Genomic DNA, 19,608 nt, shown 5'->3' with positions numbered 1-19,608 from the left:
TTAAATAAATAATTTATTTAAATAAATAAATACGATTTATTATTATTATTATTATACATGACCCGCTCTTCTAGACTGTGAGCCCGCTGTTGGGTAGGGACCATCTCTATATGTTGTCAACTTGTACTTCCCAAGCGCTTAGTACAGTGCTCTGCACACAGTAAGCGCTCAATAAATACAACAATGATTGAAAGAACCATATCCCTCGGGGACTCACAATCTAGATAAAAGCGTGTGTGGGGTAAGGTATCAAACAGTGCTATTTGAATCATTGAATCTGGGGTATGTCTGCATTAGTAAATCACTTTCCTCCACCTGCTTCCCCCCATTTAGATTGCAATCAGTTGTATTTTATTGTAAGCTCCTTGAAGACAGAAATTATCCATTACATGTATTGCACTCTTCCAAGTACTTAGTTCTCTGCACCACGAACGGCAATGCTCAATAAATAAGATTGATAGTGATCGATGATGGACAGCCATAAATCCGTGCATCCATGATATGCTAGTCCCCATTAGCAGGACCTAAAATAAATCAAGTCCTTGGGACTAAGAGAAATTAATTATTCCCTACTTTTCCTTTCTATTTTTTTTTTGTGGGTTCCATGGTTTCCTTAGCTAATTATGGGGGAACTCAATATATTTGCTTTAGGGTTTCGTGGTTCCCTTCACTAGTCACGAAGGAACTCAATAGATTTGCTTCAGGATTTTCTTCCAGAGGTAAGAGGAAGAACCAAGAAGAAGGGAAATTATGAGAATTATGAGGTATGCCTAGGCAGCAAGGCCAAACAAGTCACTCACCACGGGAGTCCTGTACCGGCTATTGGAGTTCAAATCTGGGGAACTACATTCCAGGGAAGTCCAACAGCTGGGACAACACTTGGGCTGCAAACAGTAATAAGAACTTTTTTCCTGTCCTAGTATTATCTTACCTTTGACCTTTAAAACTGATTAGTAGCAAGAGACCTGGATTAAGGGCCAATCAGAGACTCAAAATTGTGCTCAGATGGCGTGGGTTTTCGTAATGACATGAATTTGGGAGTGCAAAGTCATTCCCCTTTCAAGTGGGTTCAGGATGAAAACACCCATCTCCGAAGAAGAAAGAACTAAGATAAAAACCAAGGGAGGTCCTGGCATCCCTGCTTATCCTTCAAATGGACTGGGAACATAAAAAGATATATGCAGTTCAAGGAGACGGACCAATTGAAGAAAGCAAATGATCAAATTCCCCATTTCCTCAAAGGCCTCCCAAGCAGCATGGCCTAGTGGATAGCATACGGGCCCAGGAGTCAGAAGGACCTGGGTTCTAGTCCCATCTCCGCCCCTTATCTGTTGTGTGACCTTGGACAAGTCACTTCACTTCTCTGGGCTTCAGTTACCTCATCTGTAAAATGGGGATTGAGACTGTGAGCCCCATGTGGGGCATGGACGGAGTCCAGTCTGATTACCTTGTATCTACCCCAGTGATTAATACAGCGCCTGGCACGTAGTAAGCACTGAACAAATACTATAATTTTTTTTTTTTTAAAAAAGGCATAAAATAGAAAGGATGGGAAAAACTTCTTGACGATTACAGTTGGGCTATCCTAGCAGGAGCTCTTGAGGATGGTTGTGAGCGGTCTTTTCCTAGTATCTTTAGAATAAGGTAGATTGCCAAATGCCAACTTTCCCACTCGATGGTCCACAGATTATATCACAAAACACCAATCCAACATCAGAAAAACAGCAGGTCTAACTACCCTCACCTCTCAATACCAGGCACCTCTCTTCAGAAGCCAAGTTCTTTCTCAATTAGTGAATGTTTTAAAAGCATCTGTGAGACAAGGACAGTCCACAAGTTGTTGTCATCCTAGATGTTGGTAACCTACTGAGATTATCAACTGGAAAAATCCCTTCAAATTTGTGTTCCAAGCTGAGAATGTTTAATTGGTCAAGTATGATTCCCCAGTTAGGCACAGGTTTAGCTAAAATCCTGTGGAGAAACAGTTTGCTCCTCATACTCCCCAACTTTTTAAAACTGGTACCTTAAATTCATTAGGTCTGAAACTAAATTCTTCATTTCTCCACCCCAATCTACTCCTTCTCCTAACCTTCTCATGTCTCTGAAGCCTGCCTTCCACCATCTTCTCTTGTCTTTGAGCTTTCCCATTCAGTCTCTGGCTAAATCCTGTCATTTTTTCTTCACGGCATTCCCTGGATCAGCCCAATCCTCTCTGTCCATAAGGCTAACATTATCCTGATCAAGATACTCATCATATCCTGAGTAGATTATTATGTGAGTCTCCTCACTGGTCTCCAGACTCTTCCCTCTTCATTGCTGCCCACATCATTTTCCCAAAAACAGTGTTCTGCACAAGTCTTCCCACCCCTCAAAAACCTTCAGATCTTACACATTCATCACCACATAAAGAGAAACTTCTTACCTTTGTCTTTAAGACCCTTCAGCTGTTCTCTTTCTCCTACTTATCCACTCTCTTCTTTCAGGACAACGCAGCTCTCACTCGGCAGCCCTCTCAAAATAACTTATGGTGACATCTTCATCTCTCCCAACTCTGGCCCTTTTCTCATCAATCAATTAAGCAATAAATAAATCCTATTTATTGAGAGCTTACTATGTGCAGAACACTGTACTAAGCACTTGGGAAAGTACAATATAACAGAGTTGGTAGCCATGTTCCTTCCTGTAACTCCGCCCTCTGCATACAAATTCATCAGACCAGGACAGCTCTTCCCAACTTCAAAGTCCTTCTGAAATCCCACTTCCTCTAGGGAACTTTTCCAGATTAATTTTTCTTCTCCTTTGGTCCCTCCCTCCGCACCTATAAACTCACATCCACTCATAGCATTTCTGTTCAGAGAAGCTTACACACTCTGCCATGTTAACGCTCTCATCCGCAAACCGATTTTCAGTTCTCTTCTTCTTTCTGCTTGTAATTGATTTTCCATCTGTCTTTCCTAATGGAAGCGTAGCTTTACCAGGCCAGGGATTGTGTTTTCTAACTCCTGTGTTCTCTCAACTTCTTAGATCAATGCTCTGCGTATAACAGATACTCAATAATAATAACTAGACTGTGAGCCCGCTGTTGGGTAGGGACCGTCTCTATATGTTACCTGCTTGTACTTCCCAAGTGCTTAATACAGTGCTCTGCACACAGTAAGTGCTCAATGAATACGATTGAATGAATGGATAATTGTGGTGTTTGTTAAACTCTTAGTTAAGTGACCTTGGGCAAGTCACAACTTCTCTGTGCCTCGGTACCCTCATCTGTAAAATGGGGATTAAAAAGCTGTTTTCCCTCCTACTGAGACTGTGAGCCCCATGTGTGACAGATTATCCTACCTGATTATCTGTCCCAGTGCTGAGTATCCTGCTCAATAAAATGCTAATGATTGATTTTAAGTATTTTAAAACCTTTATACCAAGCTGGGCAGATAAACCAGAATTCTGAATTTGCAAGTCTCCTTCCTTTCCTTCTCTCTTCCTTCCCCTGTTTTTAATTACTGCCAGTATTCTCTCTAAAACACCTTCACCCTTATCCTGTTCCTCAAAGACATGGTTGTAGTTCCTGAAACGTGTGGCCGTTTAAGGGTTCTTGCTACAGGGTGTTATGCTCCTCAGAGGAAAGGTGCTGAGAAATTAAAATTGATCGACCAATAAATACATTTATTTATGCAAGGTCTGATCCTTATTTCTCTGAGAGCATGAGCATACCAATTGACATTTCTGTGTTTGTATAAGCAGAAGTTAAATGTGGTTGCTTTCAGTTGCCCAAAGACATACACACACACCCCTATCTCAAATAAAGGTAGAACTGTCTCCAGCCCATTAGAATAGGCCACCTCAGACACTGGTTGATGCTCCCTGAATTTTCAGTTTCCCTTTATCCTTTCTCCTCAGGGAAATTAACTTCCTGTAGTGAGGCAAGAAAGAAGAAATGAAGTGTCTTTGGATTCTGGTCCTTTGAGAAGACAGGGGAGAAAGAAAGAGACAGACAGACAGAGAAGCCTGGATTCTTTTTTTCCTTCTCTTGGAGATTTACAGGATTAGCTCGACAAATGCAGATTGGGTGGGGCTGGCAGTAGGATCTTTGGTTTGGACAAACTGGACCCAAAAGATCCAGTAACATCACTGAGGTCACTGCATCAGGTAAGAGAACAAATTAAGCTTTTGGGGTGAAGAAAGGGTTTGGGAGAAGGTGTCAGCCCCAGGAAACTCTAGCTTGGGCCCAGAATTGAGCAAACTGAGCTCCACATCAAAGAACCCCCACCCCCAGCCAAGCCTCACATCGCCGAGATTAGCGGTTCTCCTTTTTTCTTATATTGAGTCAATCAATCAATCAATCAATTGTATTTATTGAGTGCTTACTGTGTGCAGAGCACTGTACTAAGCGCTTATAGCGGGTTTGGAAATGTTCTTGGCTGGTAGAAGCGCTGAATGAAACCTGTGTGAAGTGAGGGGAGTCAATTTGCAGCAAGTGACCAGGATTGAATCTGGTCTCCAGAACCTTCATTTATAACACGCTGCTACTCCGGAAATCTCTCATTACAGTATAAAGCTTTAGGATCAAATCCCGGTCAACATTCTGATGAGATTCCTATCCCGTAAATTTACCAGAGGAAGCACCTGACAGCAGCCACTTATAGGCTGAGAATCTATCTTCTCCAAGGATAAAATTTCTGTCTCTCTCATTTCTCCTCACCTACCTACCTGTTTCTGTCTCTCGTCATCCCCTTAAGACAGAGATCTGGAAATTTTGGGTTCCAGTGGAATTTGTGCTCTACTAAGAGATGTGAAAGGTCAAAGCGTCTCTCGGGAGCATTTCTGCCCTGGATACGTTTGACTTGAGGAGAAATCTTTCAGCAGTGGCTGCTACTAGTCTGTCTCTGATCTTTGTCATAATTATTAAAGCAAACTGCCAGAAAACAGCATGAGGTGCCTAGCTCAGGAAGCAAATTTTCTTCCTATTTGGTGAAGAACACTATATTAAAGCATTTAGAAGAGGACAATAATCAATCAGTGGTATTTATCAAGTGCAGAGCGCTATACTAAGTGCTTGGGAGAGCACAACAGAATTAGCAGACACCTTCCTTGCCCGTTAACGAGCCTGCAGTCTAGAGGGGAAGACAGATATTAACATGAATGATAAGTAATTAATAATATATAACACAATTTAAAGATATGTACACCAGTGCTGTGAAGTTGGGGTGAATATCAAAGGTCACAGATCTAAGTGCATAATAATAATAATAATAATGATGGTATTTGTTAAGCACTTACTATGTGCAAAGCACTGTTCTAATTGCTGGCAGAGATGACACAGAGGTGGGAGCGAGCTGAGGAAAAGAGGACTTTATCGGGGAAGGCCTCTCCGAGAAGGTGTGACCTTAGTAATGCTTTGAAGGTGGAAAAAGTGGAGGTCTGACGTATATGGCGGGGGGGACTGGGCTCCAGGCTAGCAGGAGGATGTGAGAAAGGGGTTGGCGGTGAGATAGACTAGATTGGGGCCCTAGAGAGTAAACTGGCACTAGAGGAGCCGAGTGTGCAGGCTGGGCCGCAGCAGGACATCAGTGAGGTGAGGTAGGATCATCATCATCATCATCAATCGTATTTATTGAGCACTTACTATGTGCAGAGCACTGTACTAAGCACTTGGGAAGTACAAATTAGCAACATATAGAGACAGTCCCTACCCAACAGTGGGCTCACAGTCTAAAAGGGGGAGACAGAGAACAAAACCAAACATACTAACAAAATAAAATAAATAGAATAGATATGTACAAGTAAAATAAATAAATAAATAAATAAATAAATAAATAAATATGTATAGGATGCGGCAAACTGATTGAGTGCTTTAAACTCATCAATGATAAGGAGTTTCTGTTGATGCGAAGGTGGAGGGGCAGCCCTTGGAGGTTCTTGAAGAGCGGGTGGACATGAACTGAACGTTTTCATTGATAAATGTTTTTGTTGTTGAAGGAGCCGCATGGCTTACTGGAAAGAGCATGAGCTTGGAAGTCAGAGTCGAGGGTTCTAATCCTGGTTTCGCCACTTGTCAGCTGTGTGACTTGGGGCAAGTCACTTAACTTCTCTGGGCTTCGGTTACCTCACCTGTATAATCATCATCGTCATCATAAATGATCCGTGGAACAGCGTGAAGTATGGATTGTGAGCCTGTTGTCGGGTAGGCGCCGTCTCTATATGTTGCCGACTTGTACTTCCCAAGCGCTTAGTACAGAGCTCTGCATACAGTAAACGCTCAATAAATATGATTGATTGAATGAATGAATGAATGGATTGGAGTGGGAGAGAAAAGAGGTCAGGAGGTCAGTGAGGAGGCAGATACAGTAGTCCAGATCAATCAATCAATCATATTTATTGAACACTTACTGTGTGCAGAGCACTGTACTAAGCACTTGGGAAGTACAAGTTGGATGGGATAGGATAAGGGCTTGGGGCAGACTGGTAGCAGTTTGGAGGGAGAGGAAAGACTGAATTTTAGCAATGTTGTGACGATGATGATGATGGCATTTGTTAAGCGCTTACTATGTGCCAAGCACTGTTCTAAGAGCTGGGGTAGATACAAGGTAATCCGGTTGTCCCATGTGGGACTCACAGTCTTAATCCCCATTTTACAGATGAGGTCACTGAGGCACAGAGAAGTTAAGTGACTTGCCCAAAGTCACACAGCTGATAAATGGCGGAGCTAGGATTAGAACCCATGATCTCCGACTCCCAAACCCGGGCTCTATCCATTAAGCCATGCTGCTTCTGATTGCGAAGGTAGAACCGACAGGATTTGGTGACAATATAGGTAAGGACATAATTCCTGTCCTCAGGGCACTTCCAAGGACAGCGATTCATTCATTCATTCAATCGTATTTATTGAGTGCTTACTGTGTGCAGAGCACTGTACTAAGCGCTTGGGAAGTACAAGGTGGCAACATATAGAGACGGTCCCTACCCAACAGTGGGCTCACAGTCTAGAAGATATCAACGCCCCATTCCACAGATGGGCATGTAACATTGTCACTTTCACCCAGCCAGTAGCAGAGTCAAGCCTAGCTGTTCAAGCTCCCAGGGTTGAACATAGTTGAATGATTTCATCATCATCATCAATTGTATTTATTGAGCGCTTACTGTGTGCAGAGCACTGTACTAAGCACTTGGGAAGTACACGTCGGCAACATATAGAGACAGTCCCTACTGCATCCCCTCAACTGGCAAGAAGAAGGATTCCCAGGCTCTCCACACATGGCAAGCATGGCTCCTGCAGCCCTGGGAACTCACACTCCACTGACTTGCTCCTCCTTTGCAGATCTCCTTCTGATGTAATGAAAGAGAAAGATGCTACGGAAAAAGACCGGCGACGATAGCACTCTCCTGATTAATGATGAACGAAAGAATAGTAACGGGGGTTACTATGGAAGTGCTAATGCAAACTCCTTTGAGTGCTCAGAGGTAGGAAATGTGAGACACACAAGCAATAATACTGGTCAAGAGTAATAATGACAATGGTATTTGTAAAGCGTTTACTATGTGCCACACGCTGTTCTAAGTGCTGGAGTAGATAGAAGGTAATCAGATTGTCCCCCGTGGAGCTCAAAGTCTTAATCCCCAATTTACAGATGAGGTAACTGAGGCACAGAGAAGTAAAGCAACTTGCCCAAGGTCACACAGCAAGACGAGTGGCAAGGCAGGGTGTAGAACTCATGTCCTCTGAATCCCAAGCCTGTGCTCTTGTCACTAGGCCACGCTGTGTGTCTGTCTCTCTCTCTCTCTTTCTATATATAGATATATATGACAGGCTAGAGAAAGGTGGTCCTTTCAGCTGTCCCCATTTTGCAGATGAGATAACTGAGACACAGATAAGTTAAGTGACTTGTCCTAGGTCATACAGTAGACAAGTGGTAGACTCAAGATTAGAATCCAGGTCTCTTGACTTCCAGTCTTGGGTTCTTTACACTGGACCACCCTGTCTTTCCATTCTCTCTTTCTTGCCTTTTTTCCCTTCTGTCCTCATCCTCTGTGCTCAGACAATTGCCCCCACTGTCTGATTTATTTTGAGCTCCAAAATTATGATCCCTTTAACTGGGTGGGGAGGAGAGATAGGCTAGGCCCATCCCAAAGCCCACCTGAGACAGATTCCCTTTGAACTAGAGAATTTAGTGATGCATTTGCTGACTTGATAAATTGACCTTAATTCATTCATTCATTCATTCGTATTTATTGAGCACTTACTGTGTGCAAAGCACTGTACTAAGAGCTTGGGAAGTCCAAGTTGGCAACATATAGAGACAGTCCCTACCCAACAGCAAGCTCACAGTCTAGAAGGGGGAGACAGACAACAAAACAAAACATGTGGACAGGTGTCAAGTCAACAGTGCTTGGCACATCGAAAGCACTTGTAAATAGCATAATTATTATTAAACGATTAAGTACAAAATACTCCTGTGGGACGGGGACTCTAACTACCTTATGTCTACCCCAGTACTTAAAGCAGTACTTGACACATAGTAAGGATTTAACTACCATGAAAAACCCTCTCAGATTCTACCCAATTCTACTTACTATACTTGGTAAACTGCTTAAACATGTCAGTCACTTGAGGTTTAAAGGTGATACTATATAAAAGAAAGTGAAAGTACTCACTGACCTTAGTGTGATATCTACCTCCTGCTAGGTAACGTTTAGTGCCAATTAGTTTAATACAGTGTTATTTAAAACCAACTGAAAACATTTTAGAAAATAAAGCATGGCTTTTTGCCCCAGAGGAGAATGCTTTCTTTTTCTCTCCCTTTCTCCCTTCCTTCCCTACTCTTTCTCCCTCTTCCTTCATCTACTTTCTAGACTGTGAGCCCACTGTTGGGTAGGAATTGTCTCTATATGGTGCCAACTTGTACTTCCCAAGCGCTTAGTACAGTGCTCTGCACACAGTAAGTGCTCAATAAATACGATTGATGATGATGATGATGATGATATAGTACGCGCTTAACAAAAACCATTGTTATTATTCTCCTTCCCCTTTCCACACTGTTCATCAAGGCTGTGTCTTGTGGGATGTCTTATTTTAGGGACACTGATGAAATTCTCTTTTCGGTTATCTGTTTTCCTTCCAGCTGAACAAACACAGGAAAGAAGTCAGTGACGCAGGCAGTAGAGTGGACTCCTTCAGTAGAGGAAACGCCAAGCAAGGTGAGATGGCAGCTTGTCCCGGCTTCCACATGGTCACACCCTTGTTGATTTTTAAGGTGGGGGTTGGGTGGAATGGATGGTGGGGCGAGGTAAGTAGATTCATGCATTCAATCACATTTATTGAGCGCTTACTGTGTGCAGAGCACTGTACTAAGCGCTTGGGAAGTACACGTTGGCAACATATAAAGACGGTCACTACCCAACAGTGGGCTCACAGTCTAGATAATAAGGGATATGCTAAGGCTGTCCTAAAGGAGTCCTCCTTTATACTGAAAGTTTCACTTCAGGTAAACAGAACCGAGGGTCCTTTAGGCTCTGAGCCCCATGAGCGATAGGGGCTGTATCTGATTATCTTGTCTCCCCCTCTAGATTTCCACCCCATCCTTCTAGACTGTGAGCGGGGATTGTCTCTGTTGCCGAACTGTACTTTCCAAGTGATTGGTAAAGCGTTCTACACATAGTAAGCACTCAATAAATATGATTGAATGAATGTAAACTCGTTGTGGGCAGGGAATGGGTGTGTTATATTGTACTCTCCCAAGTACTTACTGGGTGCAGAGCATTGTACTAAGTGCTCAATAAATGACTGATTGACTGATGTCCTGCCTCTGGCCAGGAACATCCTCCCTCTTTATATCCGACAATTCCTCTCCCCCACTTTAAAGCCTTATTGATGGCACATCTCTTCCAAGAAGCCTTCCCTGACTAAGCCCTCTTTTCCCTATCTCCCACTCCCTTCTGCCCTTCTGTGTCATCCTGACTTTCTCCCTTGATTCATCCCCCCTCCTCAGCACTTTTATGTACATATCTGAAATGTACTTATTTATACTGTCAGTCAATCATTCACTGAGTGCTTACTGTGTGTGTGGAGCACTGTACTTACTAATCGCTTGGGAGAGTACAATATAATAATAAAGCAGACACATTCCCTGCCCACAAGGAGCTTACAGTCTATGAGGGGGAGACAGACAGTGTGTATTCTTCTGTAATTAGACTATAAACTATGGATATAACACAGGCCTGGGAGTTAGAAGGATCTGGTTTCTAATCTCAGCTCTGACACTTGTCTGCTGTGTGGCCTTGGGCAAGTCTGAGCCCCAGACTGAGCCCCCTTTTTCCTCTCCTCCCCCCCATCCCCCCCCCACCTCCTTCCCCTCCCCACAGAACCTGTATATATGTTTGTACAGATTTATCACTCTATTTTACTTGTCCATATTTACTATTCTATTTATTTTGTCAATGATGTGCATCTAGCTTCAATTCTATTTGTTCTGACGACTTGACACCTGTCCACATGTTTTGTTGTCCGTCTCCTCCTTCTAGACTGTGAGCCCGTGGTTGGGTAGGGACCGTCTCTATATTTTGCCGACTTGTCCTTCCCAAGCACTTAGTACGGTGCTCTGCACACAGTAAGCGCTTAATAAATACGATCGAATGAATGAAAGTCACAACTTCTTTGGACCTCACTCATCCGTAAAATAGGGAGTAAGAATGTGATCCCCATGTGGAACAGGGATTGGGTCCAACCTGATTGGGGTGTATCTACCACAGTACTTAGAACAGTGCTTGGCACATAGTAAGTGTTTAATATGTACTTTTATTATAAACTGTATTGTACTCTCCCAAGCACTTAATACAGTGATCTGCATAGAATAAGCACTCGATAAATACCAATGATTGATTCAGTTGTGTCTGGGTCAATACCGCACTTGCCCTTTTCTCCCATCCATTTCTGGGCCTGGAAGGGGGTAACACACGCTTTGCAATGTGGACATGGAGGAAACGACTCTTTGATATACTTTAGTGTGGCTTCCAACTGCAGACAGCAGCTGGGGGCAGTTTGTTTCAATTCACCAAGGTACTTTCAACCAACACTTCCTGACCAAGAAATTAGACAGATATTTTTAAAGAGAATCCTAAACCTAGCGCAGCAATTTTTTTTTGCTCCTATCTGACCAACAGGAGGGAACCCAATTCCCTAAAGGAAAGGAACAGCTAAATGTGGAGACTCATATGTGTAGCAGATGATGATGATTCTCAGGAACAGAAAGCACAACAACAAACAGTTTGGTGCAAGTCAACCAGTCAGTGTACATCGAGTTCCACATTATGATCTGCCTGTATTGGGCTTTTTGGTTTTCCCATTAAGTAGACCTTTGGAAAACTTTGTGCCTTTTGTCCATTTCCCCTTTATTCCATTTTGTAGCTGATCTCACTGATGTTCCTTCCAGGCTAAAATTGAATTGTCCACTTTGTAAAAACTCTGACATCCTCACACCTCGGGGTTGACTTTCAAATTTGCATCTGACATCTCAACTTTCCTCTAAAGTCTTCATTGACATTAACAATGGAATCCATTGGACTCCCAACTGCACTTTCATTTCCCGAAAAACTCCGACACAGGCACACTGCATTTAAAATATTCACCCACTGAGTGACCCCCTCCCTCATTTTCACCTGCCTCCTCCATAACCCGAGAACCAGTGTTCTCACTGGGCGGCATCCCTGTCCACATGCTTTGTTTTGTTGTCTGTCTCCCCCTTCTAGACTGTGAGCCCTTTGTTGGGGTGACCGTCTCTATATGTTGCCAACTTGTACCTCCCAAGCGCTTAGTACAGAGTTCTGCACACAATAAGCGCTCAATAGACATGATTGAATGAATGAATCCCTAAACGCCGCTCAGAGCTCACCCTCTTCTCTTCCTGCTCCTTTGATATACTTGGGTGACCGTTTTTGGATAAAGAGGAAAATATACTCCCAGATCCAGATGGAAAAATGCTCCTGCAGGTTTTAGTCGCAGACCCGCCCTTTCTGAAAGTGGTATATGGAATCAGAATGGGATTTCAGAAAATGTGTTAATGACGTACTTTTCCCAGACACCACTAATATCAGCTGAACTCTGGCTCTTCTTCTCAAGTTCGAGAACAGGGCCGGAATTGATTAGGGATTTCCTAACACAAAGACAGCCGAGATTGTAGAGGGAAAGGGTGTGTGTTTTGGGGGGGAAATCTGGTCTTTATTCTTTATTTTGGTTCTTGATTTTTGTTCTTACTTTGCCCACTGGGTGGGAGTGTGGTTAGCTGCACCAACCTTGGTTAAATTTCAGTGTTGCTGACCACCTAAAACAAGAGCCTCGTCTCAGTTGGAAAAGCACCGCAATTGAGTCTTTTTCCTAGTAAGGAGGATGCTCAGCTCCCTCAGAAGTTCATTCATTCATTCAATCATATTTATTGAGAACTTACTGTGTGCAGAGCACTGTACTAAGCGCTTGGGAAATGTTAGCCCAACGAGAGAGCAAACACAAAGGATGGAGGAAATGAGGTTTGAAGAGAGGTCCTCCCTGCTCCATCACCACGGAATAACCGTTCGGGGCCTCCGCTTACCGGTTTCTGCCTCAGAAGGGACAGGCGATTGGGGAAAAAGAGTGGCCAGTTTTCTACCAGTTTGGCTTTTGACGGGTCTGCCCCCTCTCCAGTACCGGTAAGGGACCAGATTTGGTGTGTGGATTTTTTGTTTGTTTCGTTATTCCCAGTGTCAAGCCTCCTCTTCTGTGGCTCCTTCGGTCTAGTTCCACAGTCAAGAGGTGGGGCTTTTGAGGAGATTGCAAAGGCTTTGGAGCAAGCGGGATGTTTGGGAATGCCCATGGAAAGATGTGGTAGAATTGCACAAAGTGGACAAATTCTTGCAAAATAAGTGCATCCAGAGCGTCACGCAGGATGTCACAGGCAACTGCTTGTTTGGTATTCGTAGGGTGTGGGTAACCACCCTATTGAGAAATTTTGCACCTATCCTGCCCTCCCACCATACCTCATCTTACCTCAGTCTCACATCAGGTTGGGTAATAATAATTGTGGTATTTAAGCACTTACTACAGGCCAACGACTGTACCCTGGAGACTTAGATACAAAATAATCAGGTCCCACATGAGACTCACAGTTTTCGAATAGGAAGGAGCTAGGTACTGAATCCCCATTTTGCAGATGAGGCACTGAGAAGTTGAATGACGTGCCCAGCATCACACAGCAGGTAAGTGGCAGAGCCATGCTCTTTCCATTATGGCTCGCTGCTTCCCTGTTGGTATCAGTTCTTATTTTTTTCACTCCTGTGGTGGTAAAAAGTTTGAGTTTTTGCAGGTAAGAAAAATACAAAGGTCAGACCCTTGTTTCCCTAAGTCTAGTAGGGGTAATTTCAATTACTGAAGCAACCTTCACTGAACTGAAATGAATATAAAGGAACTAGCTTTCTTTGCAAAATTCTAAAGGTAAGTCATCCATTTTAGAGTACCACATAAAGAAATTATTTCTTTTCGAGCTTCCATAATGCTTAAGTAATTCATAGTACGGTATTTAAAAAAAATAGTTTCTGCTCCTGTGTGTTAGAGATAAAGGACTGAGTAACTGCAATAAACAAGAGTTGATATCTTTTTTTTTTTCCTCTCATAAGTCACTGGTTATCCCAAGAGGAATTTTTTTTAAAATGGTATTTAAGTGCTTACTATGTTCCAGGTACTGTACTAAACGCTGAGGTAGATAAAAAAAACTAAACAGGTTGGACACAGCCCATGTCCCGCATGAGGCTCATGATCTTAATCCCCATTTTACAGAAGAGGGAACTGAGACCCAGAGAAGTTGTGACTTGCCCAAGTTCACACAGCAGTCAGGTGACAGAGCCAGGAATCAAAGCCCTTCCGTCTCCCAGGCTTGTGCTGTATTCAGTAGACCATACTGCGTCTCCTCAGGTACTCCGGTACCTTCCTTTTCTACTCAGTCAGAAAATATTAAATAATATTAAAGATAGTATTAAGTGCTTACTCTGTGCAAAGAAGTATACTGATTTTAAAATAGACAAGGTTCCCGGCCTTCAAGTGGCTACTAGTCTAAGAATAAATAAGAGTTGTGGGGTAGGGAGTTTTGATGGCAGGCACACAAGAAAGATGAAACAGAAAACAACATAGAAAGACAAAGATTCACGCTTCTCACTGCGCAAAGCAGTCACAATGGCCACTGCCTCAAGAACCCCAATGCCCTAAGGATTACAAAAAGTCTGGGGCCAGTTTGTCTTTAATCTGCCATGGTGAAGAAAGTAGAATGATTCCCAGTGTCATGGGAAAAGTTGGCAGCAGGAAAGCTGGAGTTTGCTTTTTGTCCTTATCCTACTATGGGGGAGAGAACAGGGTGGCACCTAATGTCAAGATGCTTCAGCTACAAAATCAATGAATTGACTAAGGCAAGAATCTTCTAATTTACCTCCTTCCTCATTCAGCCTGTGAAAGTAAAGCCCTCCCTCCAACATTGAGAGGATTTAAAGGGATTTCCACCTGTTCCCCCCTCCTCAGCAAACTCTCTCTCTCTCTGTCTCTCTCTCAGGTTTTTTCTGTAGTTGTCTCCAATTTCTGTTTCTAGAAGCACAGAGATTATTAGCAGCATGGCTCAGTGGAAAGAGCCCGGGCTTGGGAGTCAGAGGTCGTGGGTTCTAATCCCGGCTCCCCCACATGTCTGCTGTATGATCTTGGGCAAGTCACTTCACTTCTCTGAGCCTCAGTTCCCTCATCTGTAAAAGGGGGATTAAGACTGTGAGCCCCACGTGGGACAACCTGATCACCTTGTATCCCCCCAGCGCTTAGAGCAGTGCTTTGTACATAGTAAGCACTTAACAAATGTCATTATTAGTATTAGTATTAGTGTGTGCTTCAAATGTCTGCATGATCCTGGAAGGAAAATATTTCAAAGTTCCCATGAAGTTTGTGTTTAGTTATTTCTCCTAAAACTGCTGGGAGAAAGGGCTGTAGGAGTCTCCTGTTTAAGCTAAAATTCAAAGCATTTTGCCGGAAACTGCAGATGCACTAGAACTCAAGTCTCCTTCTTTCTCCCTCCCATTTATACATCCTTTTATCCTTTGTTCCAGAACGTGCTCCAGACTATGTCCTCGTATGGGAAGATGGTCCAGACCAAGACAGACAGAAGGATAAAGTTGGAAGTGAGAGAGAAAAACGCCAAGAGCGGATCTCTAAACACCAAGCCTGGAGAGAAACGTTTTTGGACAACCTGCGAACTACCGGACTTCACGTAAAACAGGTAACCGGAGGCCGCCCTGTACTGCTTCCATCTTTACCAAAGTATAAAGAGAAGCACTGAAGCTCTGCTTACTTTAACATAGCGGTGATGTTCGAAGAGAGAGTGACAGCAAGATATTCCTACAGCTACTTTATGGAAAGCTGAAAATGTTGCCTAGGAAAAAGTTGCATCTCAGCTGAAAACTGAGAATTAACTACTCAGGAGAGCCCAGCATGGGATACGGCTATCAGTAATGGAGTGGCTCTCTGAACAAAAGCTCCATGAGGAGCCAGAGACCAGGAGAAGCAGTGCGGTCTAGTGGCTAGACCATGGGCCTAGGAGTCAGAAGGATCTGGGTTCTAATTCTGACTCTGCCACTTGCCTGCTGTGTGACTTTAGGCAAGTCACTTAACTTCTCTGATGATAATAATAAAGGTATTTGTTAAGCGCTTAGTCTGTGCCAAGCGCTGTTCATTCATTCAATTGTATTTGAGCGCTTACTGTGTGCAGAGCACTATACTAAATGCTTGGAAAGTACAATTAGGCAACAAATAGAGACAATCCCTACCCAACAATGGGCTCGCAGTCTAGAAAGGGGGAGACAGACAACAAAACAAGTAGACAGGCATCAATGCTCGTGTAAATACAAGGCAATCGGGTTGTTCCACGTGGGGCTCACAGTCTTAACCCCCATTTTTCAGATGAGGGAACTGAGGCCCAGAGAAGTTGAGTGGTTTGCCCAAGGTCACACGGCAAACAAGTGGAGGAGTCAGGATTAGAAGTCACGTCCTCCTCTAAGCCCGTGTTCTTGCCACTAAGCCACGCTCTGTGCCTCAGTTAACTCATCTCTAGACTGTAAGCCCCATAGACATGGACTGTGTTCAATCTGATTAACTTGTATCTATCCCAGTGCTTAGTAGGGTCTCTGACACATAATAAGTGTATAACAAATGCTATTCTTTAAAAAAAAAAGGGGGGGTAATAGAGAAAACAGGGCCATGTCACCTGAAGTCAGGAGGTGGATCCTAGAAGAGTTAAAATCATTTGGGAAGCAAGGGGTGGAATCCTGAAAGAGTTTTTACCAAAGAAGAAAGTGGCCTCTCCCTTGGCCACTGTTGTAAAGAACAGGTTGTCACTGAAAACCTTGGTTTGTTTGACTTCTCCTTCACTGAGGCAGGTGGTTGACTAGGGATCCTGATGTCCCATCTGGATCCTCTTTTTTTATTTTCCAGAACTGGGATCTTTGAAACATCTTTGATGATTTGCAGGCAGTTTTTGAGGACTGACATTTTGTTTTCTTAAGCTATCCTTGTGAAATTGTTAAACCTCAATCCCTCCCTCCCCTGCCCCAAAACACTCACTCCAAGGGAATTGAGAGTCCCCCCCCCCACCCCTAAAAGGCTAAAGATCTATTTATTTCTTTTGTTGTATAAATGGTCCAAGTTTTACCCAATATAAAAGCAGACTTCTAATCTCATAGAACAAATGGCATCTAAAACAAATACCATATTCATCCATGGGCACAGATCTCTTAAATTAGCTACAAGCACTTTCAGGGTTAGATGGGCCACAGAAATGAAACTATCTTAATAACAATAACAATCATGGCATTTGTTAAGCATTTACTGTGTGCTAAGCACTGTACTAAGTACTGGGGTAGATATAAAATAATCAGGTTGGGCCCAGTTCCTGTCTCATATGGGCTCACAGTCTAAGTAAGAGTGAGACCAGGTATTGAAACCCCATTTTGTAGATGAGAAAACTGAGACACAGAGAAGGTCACACGGCAGATAAGCAGCCGAGCCGGGATTAGAACCTAGGTTCTCTGATAGAAATAAAATCATCCTTTGTTGAGCAAAATTCAGAACAGAGGTTTTCCCTCTGAATGATCACTTTTCTTTCCCTTCCCTTCTTTTTAGGCTTCAGACATTTTATACTTTTCTGAAATGCCATCACTTCCACCTTGAATCCCATTCATTCAAAGGCATTTACTAAATGATTGTGTGTGGAGAGGCCTGTACTAAGCATTTAGAAGAATACAATAGCATTAGTAGACGCGATCCCTGCTCTCCAGGACTTAGTCTAGCAGGGGAGGCAAGATACTAAAATAAGTTTATAGACAGGAGGAAGTAACAGCACACTGTACCTAAGTGGAAGTTCTTATGGCAGTTTTGGGGATGTAGAGAAATTAGAAATTAATCAGAAAAGGCCTGGCTTGAAGCTGGGGTGAACTTATCCATCAGAATTAGTGACTTGTAGTCCTCAGGGTAAGAGTCCAGAGGAGAATTATTAGAAAAATGCAAACAAAAATCCGAGTTTCTGATGAAATTAACGTAGTGGAGAATAGCATCCTTCTCTGAACTTCCCGAGAAATCCCCCCCTATAAAATGAAGTCTTGAATGATAGATCAGCCTCAGGACTGGGTCCCAGGGAGAAGAACTTGGTAGTTTCACTCACACTCTCTCATTCCTGCCAGTGGTGTTCCCACTGGAGCAGTGAATGGATCAAAAACGATTCCCTAAAACGCTCTCCCAACAACACACTCCGTGCTGTCGTCCAAGGAAACTCACTTTGGCCATTACTGAAAGTAAACAACATCCTCTAGGCTGTAAGCCTGTTGTGGGCAGGGAATGTATCTACCAACTCTGTTATAGTGTACTCTCCCAGGAACTTTGTGTAGTTTTCTGCTCACAGTAAGTGCTCAATAAATATGATTAGTAGTATTGGCCCACAGATGATGGATTGTTGTTCTCTATTCCACTAGGTTGAAAAGGGGGGAATCCACTATATCCTCCTCAAGGCCTCCTGGAAGGTACTCTGTTACTATGCTGAGGATCTCAAACTGAAGCTTCCCCTGCAGGTAAAGAAGGTTTTGGGGCATTGTTCTTTCTCTGCCCTACTGGAAAGAACCATTTTATTCATTCAATTATATTTATTGAGCACTTACTGTGTGCAGAGCACTGGACTATGGCATGCCAGGACTCTCCAAAGACTATTCTCAGGAGGTTGCTACGTGAATTTCTGAATTAACAACAAGGGAGTTCCAGTTCATCACTGTATATTTTGCCCTGGCATATTTGGCTAAATTTTGTTACACATTTTAAGGGAAAAATCCATGCTCCCTGCCATATATAATAATAATAATGATGGCATTTGTTAAGTGCTTACTATGTGCAAAGCACTGTTCTAAGCACTGGGGAGGATACAAGGTGATCTGGTTGTCCCACGTGGGGCTCACAGGTGAGGTAACTGAGGCGCAGAGAAGTTAAGTGACTTGCCCAAAGTCACACAGCTGACAGTTTGGCGGAGTCAGGATTTGAACCCACGACCTCTGACTCCCAAGCCCAAGCTCTCTCCACTGAGTCCCGCTGCTCTTCAGCGTATATATGTTTGCACTATTGATGGGCTTTAACGCACTCCCACCAAAGGCAACGTGGTCACTCTCCTGTGTATGACTATTGTTTTGTGTCTTTTGCGAATCAATCAATCAATCATATTTATTGAGCGCTTACTATGTGCAGAGCACTGTACTAAGCGCTTGGGAAGTACAAATTGGCAACATATAGAGACAGTTCCTACCCAACATTGGGCTCACAGTCTAAAAGGGGGAGACAGAGAAAAAAAAAACCAAACATACTAACAAAATAAAATAAATAGAATAGATATGTACAAGTAAAATAAATAGAGTAATAAATATGTACAAACATATATACATATATACAGGATATGTGTTTTCGCTTTGGGTTTTTTTTTTTTTTCTCTGTTTTTCCCTCGTATGAAAGTTATTGAATTTAGGGTGGGGTGAGGATGAGAAGGGAGGGAGAAAAAGAATTTTCTCCTTGCTGTATGGAAGCTCCTCCTATCTATTTTCCCTCCCTTGCCTCGTTGGGCATCTCTTTCACTGTTCTCTTCTTGGTGAAACAACATTTGTCCGTCCAGGCCTTGCCACCTAATCAGGCCTCTAACTGGTCTTCCAAAATGATGAAAAAACTGGGAATTCCTGACGTACTGCAGCAAGATGTCCCTGACCTACCCCAAGAGTACTATACCTGCCAGTTCAAGGTGAACAAGCTACACAGGTAAGAGCCTGAGACTCTCGGAGCTCACGAATACACGTCCTAAAAATTCCTTGGCTTCTCATCTGAAGAAAATCAATCAGTCATATTTACTGAGCGCTGACTGTGTGCAGAGCACTGTACTTAAGCGCTTGAGAGAGTACAGTATAACATAACTGATAGACACGTTCCCTGCACGCAAGGAGCTTACAGTCTAGAGGGAGAGACAGACGTATAACGATATTATGGATTCATTCATTTGATCATTTATTGAGCACTTACTGTGTACTGAGCACTTGGGAGAATAT

At 43.1% G+C, this 19,608-nt stretch overlaps 1 protein-coding gene across 1 annotated transcript in view; it reads left to right on the top strand.

Moving 5' to 3' along the window:
• Nucleotides 1-7,344: 7,344 nt before the first annotated feature.
• The window catches only part of ANO7 (anoctamin 7), a 65,991-nt gene continuing 53,727 nt past the window's right edge, over nucleotides 7,345-19,608 (top strand). The window contains exons 1-5 of the mRNA XM_038748792.1: nucleotides 7,345-7,458; nucleotides 9,117-9,192; nucleotides 15,097-15,266; nucleotides 18,010-18,105; nucleotides 19,185-19,324. Coding sequence (XP_038604720.1) covers nucleotides 7,345-7,458; nucleotides 9,117-9,192; nucleotides 15,097-15,266; nucleotides 18,010-18,105; nucleotides 19,185-19,324 — 596 coding nt within the window. The remainder of the gene's footprint in view (nucleotides 7,459-9,116; nucleotides 9,193-15,096; nucleotides 15,267-18,009; nucleotides 18,106-19,184; nucleotides 19,325-19,608) is intronic.

This window comes from Tachyglossus aculeatus, chromosome 7 (genome assembly GCF_015852505.1).
Source record: "Tachyglossus aculeatus isolate mTacAcu1 chromosome 7, mTacAcu1.pri, whole genome shotgun sequence".
Taxonomy (NCBI): domain Eukaryota; kingdom Metazoa; phylum Chordata; class Mammalia; order Monotremata; family Tachyglossidae; genus Tachyglossus; species Tachyglossus aculeatus.
The sequence above is the reverse complement of the archived record's forward strand: the minus strand, read 5'-3'. Positions and strand labels throughout refer to the sequence as shown.